General features: G+C 28.8%; 1 protein-coding gene across 3 annotated transcripts in view; it reads left to right on the forward strand.

Moving 5' to 3' along the window:
* The window catches only part of LOC100213514 (protocadherin Fat 4), a 171,266-nt gene that overhangs the window by 30,370 nt on the left and 118,867 nt on the right, over window positions 1–22,029 (forward strand). For all 3 annotated transcript variants that reach the window (XM_065800824.1, XM_065800826.1, XM_065800825.1), the window contains exons 5-6: window positions 12,628–12,801; window positions 18,775–18,887. In XM_065800824.1, the coding sequence (XP_065656896.1) occupies window positions 12,628–12,801; window positions 18,775–18,887 (287 nt within the window). The remainder of the gene's footprint in view (window positions 1–12,627; window positions 12,802–18,774; window positions 18,888–22,029) is intronic.

The raw sequence follows: 22,029 nt of genomic DNA on the forward strand, positions 1-22,029 counted from the left end.
TTTTACTGTGACTGTTCCTAAGTGCTCCAAAAATTCTTATTTGTCTAGTTTTTTATCTTCCTAGAGCATCAGTTCTTTGGAGTTTGCCCCCTTCTTTTTGTTTTCCTGGTTCTTATAAATTGCAATCTTTTAAGTTGTCTGTTAATCGTTATCTTTCTTTATAAACTTCTTCTTTTCTCTTCGAGTAACTTCCAACTCTGGAGGTGGTTGCTTGTCTTGTTGGAAGTGGAGATGTTAATATATATGTATATATATAAATATATATATATATATATATATAAATATATATATATATATATATAAATATATATATATATAAATATATATATATAAATATATATATATATAAATATGTATATATATAAATATATATATATAAATATATATATATATAAATATATATATATATATATATTTATATATATATATATATATATACAAAATATAATATTTTATATATATATATATAAATATATATATATATATATATATATATATATTTATATATATATATATATATATATATATATATATATATATATATATATATACAAAATATAATATTTTATATATATATATATATAAATATATATATATATATATATATTTATATATATATATATATATATATATATATATATATATATATATATATATATATATATATAAAGTAAAGTGTGATCAAAACATATATATATATATATGTTTTGATCACACTTTACGTCGTATTGTATCACCATAGCTGCCAGGCTGCACAGAATTTGCACAGAGAGCAGAAGCAATTAGGAAAGGTAGAACGAGAACTGATAATCAATGTTGCTACTAGGTGGAACTCGGATTACTTTATGCTGAAGAGATTATGCGAAGAAAAAGATGCTATATCTGCAGAGCTAGCAATAAGTGAAAAAATTAATAACTTGACTAATGCAGACTGGAAGCTTGCTGAAGGCTATCACACAATTGTTGCTCCATTTGAACAAGCAAGTAGAGAATTATGTGGCAAGAACTACCCAACGTTGTCTATGAAAATTCTGGCTTTGCATGGCTTAAATCAGCAATTGCAGTGATTCATCAATGATCCTTCACATAAGGGTTGTGGTGTACTTATTGCTGGAAAATTAAAGTTAAAACTAGACCAACGATTTCCGTAATTCATATCAGCTTTGCCTGATGCAGCATGTACATTTCTTGATCCACGCTACAAATCCATCTTCTTCTCTGAACAACAGCAAGCTTAGGGTGACTCTTAAAACAACATTTTTGAAAAAAAACCTGTTCCTACCCCTTTACTTTGTTCTATATGATACTAAAACACTAGGTTTAAAATTTTTTTGAACAAAAAATTATTTTAGGGGTAGCTCAAGACCCTTAAAAATTTGACTGGTCCCTAATATTTTGAAAATAAAAGTTCTTCTAAAGTACTCAAAGACCTGGTACTCAAAGAAAGGAAAATTATATAAAAACTTCAATAATAGTCATCAATTTACGTAAAAAACATGTTTAAAAAAGTTATTCTTTTAAAACTTAAAAAATAATGACTTTTTTTATTTTCAGCTAAAAAAGTTTTTATGCAATTATGTCTACAAAAATTATTTTTTATGTAAATTGATTATTATTTTTGAAGTTTTTTTATGTAAATTGATTATTATTTTTGAAGTTTTTATATAATTTTGCTTCTTTTGAGTACCAGGTTGACATACTTTAGAAGAACTTTTATTTTCAAAATATTAGGGACCAGTCAAATTTTTAAGGGTCTTGAGCTACCCCTAAAATAATTTTTTGTTCAAAAAAATTTTAAACCTAGTGTTTTAGTATTATATAGAACAAAGTAAAGGGGTAGGAGCAGGTTTTTTTCAAAAATGTTGTTTTAAGAGCCACCCTAAGCAAGCTATTGTTGTAGACAGTCTTCATCAGTACTCAAAGGAATTCCGATCTCGTGGCGGTACTGGTGTTGGTGGAGGTGGACATTGTGCCTTGAGCGATCATGACACGAACTTAATTCAAGGTACAATTCCAAAACTATTACATTTTATGTTACGTGATTAAAACAAGATTAAGACTTGATGGTAATGGTAATGGCCCGCAGTTCAGATTTAACTTTCAGATTTACTGCATTGTAGTTTAATTTAATTACAGATGAATAATAAAACAATAATGCATAGGTTTTCATTTCTGTTTGCTATTTTAGTTTTACATCTATTTATATTATATAATACTTTGTAGGATTATCTGCTAGTGCTGGTGCTCCCGCTCCTGCTTTTTGAAGTGCTGGTCCTGGTTCAGGTCCTGGTTGGACATCAGCTGCAGCCTCCAAGCCGAGTATTTTATGGGATGACTTCTACAGCATGCTTACAACAGCAACTGCAAATAGGATGCTGCCAGTTGATGATGCAGCTTCTGTGCAAGAGGAGGTCAGAATGTATATGATTGAACCTCCTATTGGAAGGAACGCCAATGTACCTGATTGGTGGAAAGTTAATCATCACCGTCTGCCAAAACTCTCAAGAATAGTGAGGGCACTATTGACTATTCCAGCAACTTCTGTAAATTCGGAGAGATTGAACTTGACGTCTGGTAACATTGTTACAAGAAGGCGATGTAATCTTCTCTCTGAGCATGTGGCTGAACTAACTTTTATTCACGAAAATTTGTAGTATAGCACATAGCAGTAGCGTACCGAAGCCAGACTGCCCTGCCAGCCACAGTCAGTACAGTACACTGTAGATTAAGGTCTCGGACATTTTGGAACAATTGCCTATGCATGTACTACTACTTTACATAACTATATAGCATTTGCATTCATTATAGCATTGTACTTTTACTTGTATTGTATTATCTGTTAAACTATAACTGTAAATATAATACTAGTCCTAGTCTTTATTCTATGCACTGCATTGCAAGTAGTTGACTTGATTTTTTTTAACTTGAATTATTACTCATTGTAATTGTATTGTATGGTACTAGTCTCATTTGATTTCATTCACTTTTATTTGACTCTAGAGTCTAGTCTGTGTTGCTTAGTATTTTGTTTACATTATGAAACTGCAATATAATTGGTTATTAAATATAAAATGTATAATGTTTCATTTCTGTTCTGTGTTCTGTCACACACTATAAATTATTAATATTTAAATACCAAATTTCAATATCAGTGCAGCGTACTTTTGAATCGAATCGAATTCGAACGAAAGTGGCTTAGTTTCGTTTCGAATCGAACCTTAAATCTTAGTTTCGCACATCACTAATATATATATATATATATATATATATATATATATATATATATATATATATATATATATATATATATATATATATATATATATATATATATATATATATATGTATATATATATATATATATATATGTATATGTATACATATATATAATATATATTATATATATATATATATATATAAAATATAATATATTATATACCTTTCGGAAATATATATATATATATATATGTATATATATATATATATATATATATATACATATATATATACATACAGTAGCGTCCAAAAGTAATTGAACAAACACCTTTTTGGTTATATTTTTTCATCAAGTTAACATTTTTAATCGAAATTTTGCATAAACATGTCAAATTATACTACAATTATGAAAAAGAAAACAAAAACCTAAATTTAGGAGTTATTACTCAAAATTTTAATAAAAAAATAGAAATGATTGACTCAAATGTATTTGGATAAACTAAATATTTCGTTAAAAAAAAAACTTTCTCAACAAAGGATAAATTTTCATTATTTTTTATGAAGATTTCTGTTAAATAATATATATGTTGCATAGTATTATATTCTGTCACATAAAGTATATAATCTGTGCATAATCCTAGTACTTCATTGGAAAACCTTTTGCCGCAACAACGGCATTACATCTACAGCCCTCGGAATTAAGGATGGCATTCAGTAATGCTGACCTAACTGCTGACCTAGAAGTGTTTGAGGTCAATTTTTTGCCAACCTCATTTTTCCTAATTCCGAGGGTTGCATCTACGTGGCATTGAATCAACCAAATCAATTAAAACATCAATTGGTATTTCCTCCCAAATGCACTTAATCAACTCAAACAAATCATGCTGATTAGATGCTTTCCGAACACTAACTTTTCTCTCAATATGTTCGATTGGGTTCAGGTCCGGAGATTGTGACGACCATTCCAAGATACGAACTTTCTTTTGAGTCAAAAATTCTGTGACTAGCTTGGAGGTGTGTTTTGGATCATTGTTATGTTGAAAGGTCCAACCACTCAACATTTTTCTTTTGCATGTGGCAGCATTATATCTTTGATTATTGCTTTATACATGTTTTGGTCCATAATGCCTTGAACTCGATAGATTGGACCTACTCCATCATGGCTAAAACATGACCAAACCATTACTGAACCACCACCATGCTTTACTGCAGGAACTTGGTACTTAACATCATTTCGAAGACCTATTGGACGTTGAACATATTTAATACCATCAAAACCAAACATATTAAACTTTGACTCATCACTCCATAGTATTTTCGACCATTGGTTTGCTGTCCATTTTAGATGTTTTTTAACAAATTTTAACCGTGCTCTAAGATTTTTTGCAGAAACAAAAGGTTTTTTAACAGGATGACGGCGGAAAAGGTTGCTTTGTTTTAAGCGACACTTTACTATTGCATAAGAGCAAGAAATTTGATGTGACTGTGTAAATTCTCTATGAATTTCTTTAGCACTCTTGCATGGATCTGCCTTTGATGATCTTGCTACAACATTATCTTGGCAAATAGTTGTTGATTTCGGGTGTCCTGACTTTGCTGAAACTTGGAAGTGACTCCGTTGTTGAAAAACTTTTAATGCATAACCAACTGTTTATTGCGGAATGTTCATACCTATTGAAATTTTTTGCACAGTCTTACCATTATTAGGTGCTTGTACAATCAACTTTTTCACTGCCTTGTTTAAATATTTATTATGTCCCATTGGAAATTATTGATCATTGAATGTTTTTATAAAAATCTGCCTTCAGAAAAAGAAGTTAAATAGTCTAAGTTATATCAATAATGTTAGAATTTAGTTTGTCCAATTACTTTTGAGCCAATCATTTCCATTCTTTTAGCAAAATTTTGAGTAAATACTCCCAAAAGGGGATTTTTGTTTTGTTTTTCATAATTGTAATATAATTTGACACTCTTACGCGAAATTTCATTTTAAAATGTTAACTTGATGAGAAAGTATAACAAAAAAGGTGTTTGTCCAATTACTTTTGGACGCTACTGTATATATATATATATATATATATATATATATATATATATATATATATATATATATATATATATATATATATATATATATATATATAGTATTTATATATTTATATCGTATTTTTACTTAACGACGAATGTCTAATTTAAGAGATGTCATATAAGGAAGTTAAATTTTCAAATTATTTTTATTCTAGTTAATAAGTTATTAGATATATCAATGATGCTTATTAAATTTAATTAATTTTTATTTCTTCAAAACAATTTTTTACAAATTTGCAAAGTGCGCGCAAATTAATGATAACTAATATGCAGTGACCAACGATTGTAAATTGTTATCCATTGATAGTAAATAATAAATTTTTCTCAATTCAGTTCGCTAAATTTATTTACAAATAAAAAAAATGTAAACTTGAAAAAATTCAAAGAAAAGGAGCAAAAAATAAAATAAAAATTGTTTTGACATTTCTTTTTTAAAACTTTAAAAGATAATATTATATTAAGTATTTAAGAATAAGTTAATAAAAATATCATATTATTGACATTAAATGCACAATAAAAATAAAAGCTATAATAAACATTAATTCTATATATTCTATTAGTTAGTATATATTTAAGCAAAACTTAAATATTCTTTTCAAACATTTTAAAAGTGAATTTAATATGCAAATAAACATTTCTTCACTTTAAGAAAAATAAGAAAACTAAAAAAAACAAAGCAATCGTAATGTTGAAGCATGGTTTCTTTTAAAGTAATTGCAAATGCATTCATTTTAAGTAAAATTTTTCATGCTTTTGTTAACGCATGTAAAAACCATGCTAGCACATAATTACTTTCTTTGATACTAAACTTAGTTATTTTACTTATTAGCTATGCTATTGAAAGAAATAATCATGTTTTAGCATGGTTTCTTTTTAAGTCTTTAAAATGTGTTTTAAATTTTAGTAACTAATTGTTTTTTTAATTATAAATGTGCTTTTTATAATAAATAAAAAACTATTAATGGTATAATTATTTGGAAAATAAATTGCTGAAGTAATGCGTGTATTTTTAAAAATTTTAAGCAAACGCCTACGTTTGCTTATGCAAAAAATAGAAACGTGACGTTCATTTTTCTGTCTTGACCATGGTAGTGGTTTTTATAAATACTACCATGGCAGTGACCATGGTAGTATTTATAAAAAATACAATAAATTGAAACCTGATGACAATGATATACAGTGGCTCAAGATTAGCAAATATAGTAGGTTCAACTACATTTACAATTTTGGACCTTGTCTAGAAGAGAAAACAGAATCATTAGAAGAACCAGTTCAAATATGACAAGAGGCTTAAGGGACTAGTCAGAGGGTTACTAGTCCCTTAAGCCTCAAGAGGCCAACACACCATAAGATGCTTATGGAAAAGACCAGCAAAGACCAGAAGATTACTGAAAGCTTTTGATATCTCAAGAGCAATACCTCTTGTCTTGCCACCTCTATTTAATGCATAATAGAACCTTTCTGTGACAATAGTTAGCAAATCAGCCATGGAACAAGAAGATTAAAATCAAGATGAGATATTACAAATTTTTAATTAAAGACTCAAAGACCTTGCTAACAATAAATGGAAGTCAGATTGGATCATAGTTTAAGTGGTCAGAGTTTTCTCCAAAGTTTTTTAAGATTGTAGCCATAGGTGTCATTTTCCAGTAAGAAATCAATAAAAAAAAAAAAGTACAGAATTTACAAAACAAAATCACTTAGTAGTTCACAAAAATAAATTCACTTAGTAGAGTTTAGAGAGAACTGAAGAGAATTCTGATGAAACGCCTTTATAAGACTATGACAAGAACCTAAGTCCTTCGATAAAGCTTTGAGACAATAATTATTAAACTAAGAATATTGGAGCTTAGGATCAGATCTTTTCCAATTGATTTATTGCAATAAAAAAAAAAATGTGTGTTCTCAAATTCTTTTGAAAAAGTGAAATTTTTTTTTCTTCATAAAACACCAAGTGACTCATAGCAAGGCTGCAAGTAACCACTATTAAGTTAGGAGTTACTAGAAAACAAAGAATATTGTTAAGAAGCAAAAAAAGGATTGAAAAAAGACTTTAAAAGTTTCCAGCTTGTATGAGTCAGTTAAACATGAAGATGGGAGAGAGTTCTAAAGCATTGATGTGCAAAGAAAAAAACTGAATAAAAACTGGAAAAAGAAACTAGATGAATAAAAGATTTTAGATGAGTTTTCAAACGAGTGTGAGTTGTAGTTGCAATATTTTTATTTTTATTATTTTTAAAAAAGAGATGCAATCTAATAATGATGGGACAGTGGTTCATTTATAATTGACTTTGCGATAGTTATATATATGGTTTCTGTTAGAGGTCAGTAGTGAATAATAATATAAGAAGACATAAAGTAGAGGTCTCAGTGAGAGGGTCGCCATTCATCAATGTAAAAATGTTAACAAAATAGCGGTATTTGTTTGCAGTAAATAACTGAGTTTAGTTAGAGTTAAAATTCTCCAGATGAGTTAATAATCTGCTGTTGTTACCAGACTCTGTCATTGAATTTGTGGAATCTAATTCAATCACAATTATATTTTAATTTTTTCCTTTACAAACCATCCAGTTATAAAGAAAGATTGCAGCTGCTTTAGCTGGTTCATTTAAACCCCTTGAAGGTATGTAATGGGTCAAATAGTCTATCGGGTTTAGAAGTATGTTTTCTAGCTTTTCTATTCTTTGACAAAATGTTTTAGTAAGTGAATCTTCAATCAAAATTAGAGTAGGATCTTCTCTTCCATCTCCAAATATGTCTTTGATAGGTAGTTTAATAATTAGTTTTTCTGACAAAACTCTAATTAGATTTGATTAAATCTCAAAGGATAGCAAATGTAGCAACAGATGATATATCAAATTGAAAAGATGCTAGTGCTGTATTGGGGAATCATGTAATTTTGTTTAATGGTAATAAATGGGTAAGTTTTTTGCTTGATATTAATGAGGCTGTCATTTGAGGATATTTCATTTACATCCTTAAGATTTTTAGTGAAGTTTCTTGATTAAAGCCATGCCCCATTGATTCATAAACTTCATTTCCAATGTTTGGATATATTTGGTAGCCTGACTTTTTTCACCAACCTTATCTCTTTGAGATCTGAGCTGTAATAAATCAAGTTGTGGCACCATTATATCTTTAGAACAAATGCATAAAAAGTGAACTGCTACAGAACAATTTTTAACTTCTTCACATGGAGAATTTTCATCTGTACAAAGTAATATGTTGCACCTACATTTTGATATATCTAACAATTTGTCCAACAATTGGTCATATCTTCCTTTAGAAATGTCTCTAAACTTATTCAAACAGTTAAAATTGTATCAAATAGCATTTTTTTGAGATATGACTACAAGGGTCTTAAACATAAAATAGGATTAAGACCATTAGTTTAATACCAAGTCTGCCAATACCATCAAGATTTCCTTTACAAGAAGATGACATCTCCTACAAAAAATATAAAATTTACACTGTTATAAAATGGTTTGTTTGAAATACTTAGTATTTTAATATTTCCTACCCAGTGGGCACTGAACATCTAAAGAGGCTCAGTAGATGCCCATATGTCTAATGGATATTCTATGGATATCATTGGACGTCCTATGCCTACTGAGTATCTATTAGAAAATTTATTTTCAATATTGTTAAAATACTCACCCAAGATCATTAGAAAGATGCAAGTTGAACTGAATATAAACCTTTCCTTAGTACGTCTCTTAGTGTAAGAACTTCAATTTCCAACCAATCTTTTCCTACTCCAAGATATTTTGTTAAATTAGTTGTAGAAGAATGTCTAATTTGTTTCAATTTTAAACACTCCAAAACACAATATTTTATTTTATTTGGTTATTCACTGTTAAACAAAAATAATTATACTAAAAAAAGTACAACTTTGGTATCACAGACACATAACTAAATCCTCTACTAATACAAAGTAACTACCAAGTACTAAGTTTTGCATAATTTATAGATAACAGTTACAAATAGACTTGGATAATTGAAAATTTAGAAGTCATTAATAAAGTTTCATTAAGTTTTTGCCATGAAGCTGTTTTTATTGCTTTTTTACATTTTTAAGTTAATTTTTACACACATGCACACACAAAAATAATAATAATTTTTTTAGGTTGATATATATACATATATATATATATATATATATATATATATATATATATATATATATATATATATATATATATATATATATATATCTAGATATATATTTTTCATCTTATTAACATCTTCGCTTCCAACAAGGCTTCAAGCAGCCACTAATTAAAGTTGGAAGTTACTGAAAGAGAAAAGATAAAGATTGTAGAGCAAGATAACGATTGACGGACAACTTAAAGGATTGCAAATTATATGGATCAGGGAAGCAAGATGAAGGAAGCAAATTCCAAAGAGCTGATGTTTGAGGATAAAAACTAGATGAATAAACTTTTTTGGAGCCCTTAGGAACAGTCATAGAAAAAGGATGAGACATAATTGAATGACGAGTAACACAAGAATGAATTTTAGTAGATAGCACAAGAGACGCTAGCTCTTTAGAGCAGTGCCCATTAAAGTATTTGTAGAAAAGAGAAAGAGAAGCAACATTACGACTATGTGATAATGGTTGGAGGTTGGCTGAAAGAGCAGCTCCAATGTTTACAATGCGTTTTTGCACATTGTCTAAAAGAGAAAGGGCATTATTAGAAGATCTACCCCAGATATGGCAACAGTATTCCATACAAGGCCGGATTTGAGATTTATAGAGATAGAGAATAGAATCCAAAGTAAGAAAGTGACGAGCTCAATAAAGAGATGCAACCTTAGCAGAAACTAATTTTGCAACTGATTTGATATATGGTTTCCAAGAAAGATTGGAAGTATGAGTTAATCCTAGAAGATGAAGAGTAGATGACTCATCCAGTAAATCACATTCATAAATATAGGAAGATCTAAATTATTGCGATAACAATTGGCTGAAAAAAATTGAGTTTTATCTGTATTGAAGTTCACCAGCCACTGTGAGCCCCATGCTGTAGTAGAAGTGATATTCTTTTGAAGCTCAAATGCCCCCTCCAAGCAATCAGAGAGTGTTGGTTTCTTATCACGACAAGAATAAATGGTAGTATCATCAGCAAACAATGCCACCTTAGATGTGAGAATATCTGGAAGATCGTTAATGTAAATTAAAAAGAGTATAGGGCCAAGGATAGAACCTTGAGGAACCCCTAAAGTTACAGAATAAGAAGAAGAGTGCTGTCCATCGAGGACAACTTTTATACTACGATTGGAAAGGAAGGATTCAATAATCTTAAAAATGTTGCCAGATACACCATAAGAAGAAAGCTTATAGAGAAGACCAGCAGGCTAAACTTTGTCAAAAGCTTTTGAAATGTCAAGAGCGATGGCCTTAACCTCTCCACCTTTATCAAATACACAATAAAACCTATCAGTTATTACAGCAAATCAGCTGTAGAACGAGAAGATCGAAATCCATATTGATGGTCAGAAAGTAAGTTATTAGATTCAAGATGATAAATTATGTGTTTGTTAATTAAAAATTCAAAAACCTTGCTTATGATAGGAAGAAGACTAATGGGACGGTAGTTGGACAAATCAGATCGCTCTCCAGAATTTTTGAAGATAGGGATAACAGATGCCGCTTTCCAGCAGGCTTGAAAACAAGACTCTGATAATCACTTGTTGAATAGTTTTGAGAGTATAGACATAAGCTCTGGAGAACACTTCTGCAAGACAATAACAGGTATGTTGTCCAGGCCACAAGCTGTAGAAGAGTCTAGGTAGGAAATCGCTTTGGATACAGAAGCTAAAGTGATATGAATGTCAAGCAATGGATCAACCTGTTTGTTGGCAATATCAGAATACCAGGTAGAACGCAACTAGTGGAATCAAGAGATGATATTGATGAAAAGTTTTTAGCAAATAATTCAGCTTTGTCTTTAGGTGAGGTTACAAAGTCTGAATCATACAAGAGGGGTGGATTTAAAGATTTGCCCTTATTAATAATACTTTTAAAGATTCTCCAGAAGTCATGAGAGCCTAATTTTTGAGACGAGATATGAGATTTCATGACCTGAGAATAGCGGGCTTTGGCGTTAGACAAAACCTTTTTACAATGGTTTCTATCAGTAATAAACAGACGTCTGTTTTCTGGAGAATTGTTTTGCTGATAAATATGGAAGTAACGGTTTCGATTGGCAATCCAGCAGCACAGTGTGAGAAAAACCATGTAGGAGAGTGAGGGTTGACCTGGAATTGTTGAGAGGGAGCAAAAGATTCCATTTCAGCCTGAATCCACTGTGTATATATATATATATATATATATATATATATATATATATATATATATATATATATATATATTTGTATATATATATATATATATGTATATATATCATTGGAATTCGGGCTTTGTCATGTGAAATGAATGTTGCATCCTCTACTATGAAGCTTGCACTTAATGAAGACCTTCGCTACTACTCATACAAGCATCCAGATGATGCAATATTCATTTCACGTGACAAAGCCCGAATTCCAATGCCAGGGTTCTTCAACACCTGTTCCTGCAGACTTGCCAGGAATTCTGCTGTACGAATGCAATCAGATCATCTGCTAGGGATCTTTCTTCTTACTACATCCTCGTAGTCACCATTGCAAGTCTCTAGTTCATACCTGATTGTTTTTACTGTGTTCAGGGAGCATTGGGCAGCAGTCATAATATCCTTATTTCGATGGCCGGCACGAATCATCATGATGCAAGTTATTCTCTTCCATGATTCAGGTGGGTTCCAGTCATCCATCCTTTCTGACATCTTGTATATGAATGAAGTAGGGTTCAAACTTTTAAATGACCTGTAGTGTGTATTAATACCTCTAATCTACAAAAAAATATAATCAATTATAAATATGTCAAATTTATCCCAAACACCCTGTATATATATATATATATATATATATATATACAATATATATATATATATATATACAATATATATATATATATATATATATATATATATATATATATATATATATATATATAAATATATATATATATATATATATATATATATATATATATATATATATATTGTAAATGCCGGACATCTGGCAACTTTTATCTAATTGTAGGTTATAAAGTTAAAATTTTTTTTTTATATTACTAAATATATTCTATTATTATACATTTAATAATGTAACATTCTATTAGTTATATTTTTCCATTACAACATAATTGAAAATTAAATGAAAAATGAATAGAAAAAAAAAAAAACTAAAAACAAAACTCTAAAGCAAAGAAAAATAATTTAGGTTTTTGTTGAATTTCGGCTGAATGAAAAGCAAGATAAACCAGCTATCAAAGAAGCCATCAGTAAAATAAGGTACCAGAGATCAATCACTGCAACAGGTGATGCCTTAATGACTTTAGTGGAAGTGATTTATACTGAAGAAAATGGCATGAGAAGTGATAAATCTATACCTAAGGTATTTCATCAAAATTTTATTTATAACTTTGTTAATTAGTTATTTTTTATTGAATAATTGATTTTCATTTTATTTTTTATCATAATTTAACATTTTCTTGTTTTGTTAGACTAGTTACTTGTTTGGGTCTTTTACCAGATATATCTTTTTATATATCTTTTTATCACTTTTTATATCACCAAATTGCATTTTATATCATCAAATCTCTTTTGTTATTACTATATCACTTTTTTTTCACTTTTTGTATCTCTAGATCTCTTTTAATGTCACCAAATCCCTTTTGATATTTATATATTACTTTTTTTTCTCTTTTTGTATCACCAGATAACTTTTTATGTGATTTATAAAAATTTTTATTACCATAATAGTATGTTGGTTGTTTTTTTGAGGTCTTAAAAACTACTCTATATTCTTGGTAGTTTCACTCATAATTTGTTTCTAAATGATTCAGATTTGTCTTTTTCTTGACTTTTAAAATAGAGTAATGAGATTAACTGTTAAAAAAAAATTCACAGATTTTATTTTTAAATTTTTTTATTCTTTTGTTGACATCTTGCTGCTAGATATATGAGATCAGATAACATAATGGTTCCATATAACACATATTTATTTAATTTGTTTTTTATTATTTATTTCAATGTTTGGCTTTACTCTTTTATATTTTTTTCTTTTATATTTTATTATTTTCCATAGCAACCTTAGCAGGTGCTAACTTTGTAGTGGATTTTATAGATGGGTTCTATAAAAGGTCAGTTGAGAAAAATAATTGAAGAGATGTAATGTAGTGGAGTTAGAGAAATATCATTCATCAAGAATATAATATTGCAATATTATTGACTAGAGATTGTATACAAACTTCTACCATCCACCTGGGTATTATTTTTCAATTGCTGTTGTATTCCATTGTTCTTATAAAATCCCTCAAATGCTAATCACTTATGTTTTCTGGTTTCATATTTTTTAGCTTCAAAATGGTTTCATGTTTTCATGGCTTCAAAATGTGTTTTTGTTTTCTAGCTTCAAAAAATTAACTTTTAAGAATAATAAACTTATGACTTGTTGTTTTTAATTTTTGTAATTTTCGAGTAATTAAAAAAACAGAAATATTGTTTTTTTTTTAATTTTTGTCATTGTTCTTTCTAATATTTTTGACCTTATTATTTGTTTAATTTTTTTTTACTTAATTGGATTTGAATTCCAATTGGATTACTACTTTTTATTTATGACAAAGTGAAAGGAAGGGAAAAAGTTATTTTATTTTAAAGTATGTCACAGACAGCTGTGTATCATTACTAGATTCACTTACTAAAATATAGATTTGATATGGGGTCATTCCATGCCAAGTGGTGCAAAGGTCCCTTATGGACCATCTCAGATTTTATTGAAATTTTTTGATTTTGTACATATATATGTTAAAAGCATGTTTTGAAAATTTTAGATCAATATCTAATATGGTTCTTGAGAAAACGCTATTTAAGTAGTGGGCTATTTTGCATAAAATTTCACTCTACAAGAAAAAAGGGTTTTTTCATCATTTTTAACAGCCAATAACTTTTGAACAAGTTAGTTTTATACTTCAATTATTATAAGATAGCAAGTGTGCTGTGGATACTTTGAAAAAAGAAAAAAATATTATTTCTGGCATCTTAACTTTTTCCATAATGGCGGGCTAAAGTTGATTTTTTTGTTTTAAGAATAAGTTTTTTTGTGATTTTAAAGACCTTAATCTTAAAAACTAGTTACAAAGTTAATACAAATCAAATTGCCTGCTGATCTACATGTGATGGATAAACATTTTTAAAAAAATCAGTTGATTAAAGAGCTGCTTTCAAAAGTTATAGGTCTCCAAAATGAGTCAGATCGAGATTTTCGTAAAATTGATCTGTGATGCAAAGCATCTGTTACCTAAGATGGCACTTATTTTTTTTTATAAAATTTTTTATACGCTTCAATTAAAGACTGTTAATTAATAAAAACCAAAAAAATTAATGGGCGCTTATTTATAACCCCCAAAAGGTAGTCTCTAAAAGTCAGGTAAATTTTCCATAAAATTCTGAAATTGACATAATAAATAAATGCATTGAATTATATAATGTTATTTATTATGAAATATCAATTAAAAAATATCAATCCTTAAAGCCTTTTAATCCCTTTAGATAAAGAACTTTTAAATCCCAATAGATAAAGTCCCCTCTGTCCCCTCCCCTCTTTATAATACAATAATTTTTTTAATGAAAAACAAACAAAATGGTTTTAAGAAAATAAACAAAAATAATAAAATTTACAAAAAGTTAAATTTCTCAAATAATAAAATAATCTCATTGATTTCTTTTAAGTCAATACTATAAAATCTTCCACTGTTTGACTGGACTTTAAGAGATTGCGCTTTGCATAAAATATGCATTAGAGGTACCCAACAAAGATCATCTCTGCATGGCCACGTAAACTTGTTACATAAAGACTTTTTCATGAATTTCATATTAAGATCTTGATGCTCTTCTGAAATACTAAGAATATTTCCTAAATACCATTGAGCATCGTAAACGCATGCCACATATTCTCCTGGTGAGTAACTGGAAATTTTATTAATATAAATTCTGCAAGTAGAAAAATCCACATTAGTGCAAATAATATCAAATGAGACTCTTCTTATTTTTATTGAGGTAAGTGACATTGGGATAAAACTGTGGTGGTTTCGTGTCCCAGGTATTGTCGAACAAGAACGATATCTCTCTTCCAAATTGAAGTTTGTAGTATGTGTTTCTATTGAAACTTTGTCAACAAAAAAAAAAGATATTCCTTTGACGTGTTGAACACACCAGCTATACATTTTGCTTGGTGTGTCAATAGGATCGTTTAGTGATTGTAGACTGGCTCGTGCAACAAGACTTTTCACTGTTCCACCAACACCATCACAAGGGCTTTTACCATGCGATGTTGCAAAAAAGTGCCACTCTGCAGTCATGTCAAAATCGTGTTTATGGTAGCATAAGTTGATAAGATTTTTGTAATTTTTATATTGTGATGCAGCTCCATCACTAAAATAGATAATGTGTTCAAATGTTTGTAATTGTTTAAGTTTATCAATAACATTACCGATAAAGCAATGAACAGCATCTGTTCCATGTTTCAGATGATCTGATATAACACAATAACTTTGACTATCAAGTTTTCCATCTTTTATAAAATACGCAACAAAGGGGTGCACAGTTGCTTGGCTGTTATTCCAGTGAAAACCTTGCACTGCATCCTGTATTAGAAAACTATAGTTTTCTGCAAAGTCAAGAAGAACCAAAGCTTGATTTTCTTTTAAATTAGTTTTCAAATGTTGGTAGTAGGTGGCTTGACTTTTTGATATAAAATGATGCACTCGTAAACTATCTAACTGTTCATAAACCATTTCAATAAATTCATCTAAAGGTAGAGTTGCTGGTACTAAAGTACATTGGTAATTTGATTTTTGCCATTGATAAAAGTTAACTTCACTAATTTCTTTTTCTGTAAACAAAGTGTCAATGTAGTCTAACAAAACCTTTTTAGCAGGACATTTATCGCAGCTATGCAGCATACAATCTCTATTTTCAATGCTACAAACCATTTATTTTAATAAGATTTTGTAATCAGAAATTCCAGGAATTTTCTGTACAAGGAGCTTTACATTTTGATGGTACTGGCAAACACAAACTGCATGCAGACCAGAAGCACCACCCACAGGAATGCACCACTTGGGCCTTAGCTCACAAAATTTTGAAAATCCAACTTTAAGATAATTATATTTCTTTTTAAACTCAATATGTAGCTCTTTCATATTGACTAGTAGAAGGCGCTTTTGGATATGTTGCTTTTTACTATCTACTTTAACTGAAACAAACTCTTTTTTTCCTGGACAAACCCTTGAATATTCATCGCATTCGTAGAAATGAACAACCTCTGTAATTACATCTTCGCTTAGTTTTCTACCCGATTTTGGAGAAGGTTTTGATAGTATTCCACTTTTTTTACTTAATTTTCTGGCTTGTACTACAGAACTTTTTGAAGTAAAAAAAAACTTCTGAGTTTTCTCTATTGACCAACTGTCTGGAGTGAGTGTAAGAAGTGTGATTTTTTCAGAATTTGACAATGTTTTTTCAAATTTTGACTTAATTTGAGTCATAATATTGTCTAAATCTGTGTTTGTTTTTTTCAAACATTTTTTTGAGGGTGATTCAATTCCACAAAGTGCAGCTATTTCTAAACCTAGCACATTGGCAACAGCCTTTTGTGTATGAGCTCTTACGCTATCAATTTTACGCTTTCCATATGCAACTCTATCTTTTTTTGAAACAAGTTTTAGAGGTGAGCATCCAAAACTTGCAATACTTGAATTAAGATCTTCTTTTAATGTATGGTTGTCAACATAAATTTCTTTTTCTTGGAGTTCATTTTCTTTTGTATTATGTTTGCAATTCAGAACTTTTCTGCAACTAGTGCAAATTTTTTGACCAGGTAGTAAACCAAAATCTTTGGCATATGAAAGACTGATAACTCTAAGAGAATCTAAAAAATAACGGAAATAATTATTAAATATTTTTTTTTTTATTTATTTAGTGTTATTAAGGTATTTTTATTAAATTAAGATATTAAATATTGAAACTTACTTTTCACATTTTTTGCGTGCTTGTTCAACGGATTACAACAATACCTGCGATGTTCATTCTCATACCTCGACAAGTAAACTTTCTCGTGATAGCTACAAATAAAATCTATGGGATTTATTTTGCTTCTCAAAGAAATAAGCTCTTGGTTTAGTTTAGACAGTTCTTGGTAGCGTTTACTTTTATTAGATAGATAGCACTGTTCATTTAATGCTTTACCAATACAGCAAGTAGAAAGCTCAGGCATATTACTTATTATTAATTAGTTCTAAAATACAACAATTTATTTGGTTTTATTAGTACTTTTTAGATTGACATACTAGTAATATAGAATTAAATGAAACAATAACTAAACTTTTAAAAAGTAATAATTTTTTATGGAAAATTTACCTGACTTTTAGAGACTACCTTTTGGGGGTTATAAATAAGCGCCCATTAATTTTTTTGGTTTTTATTAATTAACAGTCTTTAATTGATGCGTATAAAAAATTTTATAAAAAAAAAAAAGTGCCATCTTAGGTAACAGATGCTTTGCATCACAGATCAATTTTACGAAAATCTCGATCTGACTCATTTTGGAGACCTATAACTTTTGAATGCAGCTCTTTAATCAACTGATTTTTTTAAAAATGTTTATCCACCACATGTAGATCAGCAGGCAATTTGATTTGTATTAACTTTGTAACTAGTTTTTAAGATTAAGGTCTTTAAAATCACAAAAAAACTTATTCTTAAAACAAAAAAATCAACTTTAAAAATTAACTTGTTCAAAAGTTATTGGCTGTTAAAAATGATGAAAAAACCCTTTTTTCTTGTAGAGTGAAATTTTATGCAAAATAGCCCACTACTTAAATAGCGTTTTCTCAAGAACCATATTAGATATTGATCTAAAATTTTTAAAACATGCTTTTAACATATATATGTACAAAATCAAAAAATTTCAATAAAATCTGAGATGGTCCATGAGGGACCTCATTAAAATTTGCACCACTTGGCATGGAATGACCCTATGACATGTTAAATAACTTTAAAGTCTGTCATGAAATGACAAATTAAATGTCTTGAAGTTTTTCTTGATATGACAAATTAAATATCTTAAAGGTTTGTCTTAATATGATATTTTAAATGTCTTTAAAGTTTGTCACAGTAAGACAAATCAAATGTTTGTCTTGATATGACAAATTCAATTTTTTTTAAGTTTGTTTTGATATGATAAATTGAAAATCTTGAAAATTTATCGTAATATAACATGCTAAACATCTTGAAGTTTTCAAATATAGGAATTAAAAGTCTTTCTTAGACTAGAATTTAATAATTAATTTAAAACTTTTATTTTTAGATTGGAGTTTTATTGACTGATGGTTACTCAAATGATGGAATTGATGTCTATTATGCTGCAGAGCGTGTTAAGCAAGCTGGTATTAGCATGTTTGTTATTGGAGTATCTGATAGGTACAATCTTTTATTTTTAATATAAAGTTTAAAATTTAGAATTATTAAAAGGCAAAAATTTAAATATTTTAATTAAAAAATATTTCATACTGAAAAATATAAACTTCAAATCATATTAAAAGAGAGTAATTAAAGTATTTGTCAAAGTATCACGTGAAATGAATGTTGCATCCTCTGGATGCTTGTATGAGTAGTAGCGAAGGTCTTCATTAAGTGCAAGCTTCATAGTAGAAGATGCAACATTCATTTCACGTGACAAAGCCCGAATTCCAATGCCAGGTTTCTTCAACACCTGTTCCTGCAGACTTGCCAGGAATTCTGCTGTACGAACGCAATCAGATCGTCTGCTAGTGATCTTTCTTCTTACTATATCCTCGTAGTCACCATTGCAAGTCTCTAGTTCATACCTGATTGTTTTTACTGTGTTCAGGGAGCATTGGGCAGCAGTCATAATATCCTTATTTTGAAGGCTGGCACGAATCATCATGATGCAAGTTATTCTCTTCCATGATTCAGGTGGGTTCCAGTCATCCATCCTTTCTGACATCTTGTATATGAATTAAGAAGGGTTCAAACTTTTAAATGACCTGTAGTGTGTATTAATACCTCTAATCTACAAAAAAATATAATCAATTATAAATATGTCAAATTTATCCCGAACACCCTGTATATATATATACATATATATATATATATATTTATATATATATATATATACATATATGTATATAAATATATATATATATATATATATTTTAACATTTTTGCTTCCAACAAGGCTGTAAGCAACCACTAATCAGAGTTACTAGAAGAGAAAAGATGAAGATTGTAAAGCAAGATAACAATTGACAAACGGCTTAATGAATTGCAAATTATATGAATCAGGAAAGCAAGATGTAGGAAGCAAATTCCAAAAACTGACAGTCAAGGAAAAAAACTAGAGTAATAAGAGTTTATGGAGCACTTAGGAACAGTCACAGAAAAAGGATGACACTTAATTGAATGACGAGTAACACGAGAATGAATTTTAGTAGATGGCACAAGAGACGCTAGCTCTTTAGAGCAGTACCCATTATAGTATTGGTAGAAAAGAAGAAGAGAAGCAATATTACGACAATGTAATAATAGCTGGAGGTTGGCTGCAAGAGCAGCTCCAACTATGTTTACAATGCGTTTTTGCACCTTGTCTAAAAGAGAAAAGACATCATTAGAAGATCCGCCCCAGATATGGTAACAGATGCAACCTTAGCAGATGCTAATATTGCAATGAATTTGATATATGGTTTCCAAGAAAGATCAGAAGTAAGAGTTAATCCTATAAGGTGAAGGGTAGATGACTCATTGAGTACATAACCATTCATAAATATAGAGAGATCTAAATTATTGCGATAGCGGTTGGCTGAAAAATAAAAAAAGTTTTATCTGAATTAAAGTTCACCAACCACAGTGAGCCCTATACTGTAGTAGAAGTGAGATCCTTTTCAAGCTCAAATGCCCCCTCCTAGCAATCAGAGAGTGTTGGTTTCTTATCATGACAAGAATAATAGGTAGTATCATCAGCAAACAATGCCACCTTAAATGTGAGAATATTTGGAAGATCATTAATGTAAATTAAAAAGAGTATAGGGCCAAGGATTGAACCTTGAGGAACCCCTGAAGTTACAGAATAAGAAGAAGGGTGCTGTCCATTGAGGACAACTTTTAAACTACGATTGGAAAGATAGGATTTAATAATCTTTAAGATGTTACCAGATACACCGTAAGAAGAAAGCTCACAGAGAAGACCAGCATGCCAAACTTTATCAAAGGCTTTAGAAATGTCAAGAGCAAAAGCCTTAACTTTTCCACATCTTTCTAATGCACGATAAAACCTATCCATTAATACTTTTAGCAAATCATCTGTAGAGCGAAAAGATTGAAATCCATATTGATGATCAGAAAGTAATTTATTAGGTTCAAGATGAGAGATAAAGTGTTTGTTAATTAAAGATTCAAAAACCTTGCTTATGATAGGAAAAAGACTAATGAGACAGTAGTTACACAGAACTGATCGCACTCCAGAATTTTTGAAGATAGGGATAACCGATGGCTCTTTCCAGCTGGCTGGAAAACAAGACTCTGATAAGCACATGTTGAATAGTTTCGAAAGTATAGACGACAGTTCCGGAGAACACTTCTGCAAGATTATATTGTCTGGTATGTTGTCCAGGCCACAAGCTGTAGAGGCCTGTATATAATATATATATATATATATATATATATATATATATATATATATATCTATATATATATATATATATATATATATATATATATATATATATATATATATATATATATATATATATATATATATATATATATATATATATATATATATATATATATATATAATATATATATATATATATATGCATATAAACTGCTTTTTACCAGAGTTTTTGGTTTTTGCACAGGCTATCTGTTTATTTATATAAAAATGGCTTATTAAATGCTAAATACAAAATTTAGTTTTATACTTGTTACTAGCATATGCTTGCAACAAGTATAAACTGGATGCTTGTATATTACAATAATATACACATAACAAACGTCGTTTATTATGTCTTGAAAAAATTCTTTAGACCTGAAATTTTTTTGACTTTGCAAAAACCGTGCCTGTTCATTATCCAATGAAACAAATTTTTTTGACTTTGCGTTTTTTATTTTAGTTATAATAAACTTTTGAAAGAAAAAAAAAAACTTTTGCGAGCGCTTTAAATCGCTTCTGTAAACTGTTATTAGGGGAGTGTAGGCAAGAGCGAGAGGTAAAGCTCTCGCTTCATGCCAAGGCCTATATATATATATTTATATATATTTATATATATATCTATATATCTATATATCTATATATATATATATATATATATATATATATATATATATATATATATATATATATATATATATATATATATATATTTTATATATATATATATATATATATATATATATATATATATATAATAATGTATATATATATATATTTATATATATATATATATATATATATATATATATATATATATATATATATATATATATATATAATAATGTATATATATATAATAATAATATATATAATAATATATATATAATAATA

This window comes from Hydra vulgaris, chromosome 07, assembly GCF_038396675.1.
Source record: "Hydra vulgaris chromosome 07, alternate assembly HydraT2T_AEP".
Taxonomy (NCBI): Eukaryota; Metazoa; Cnidaria; class Hydrozoa; order Anthoathecata; family Hydridae; genus Hydra; species Hydra vulgaris.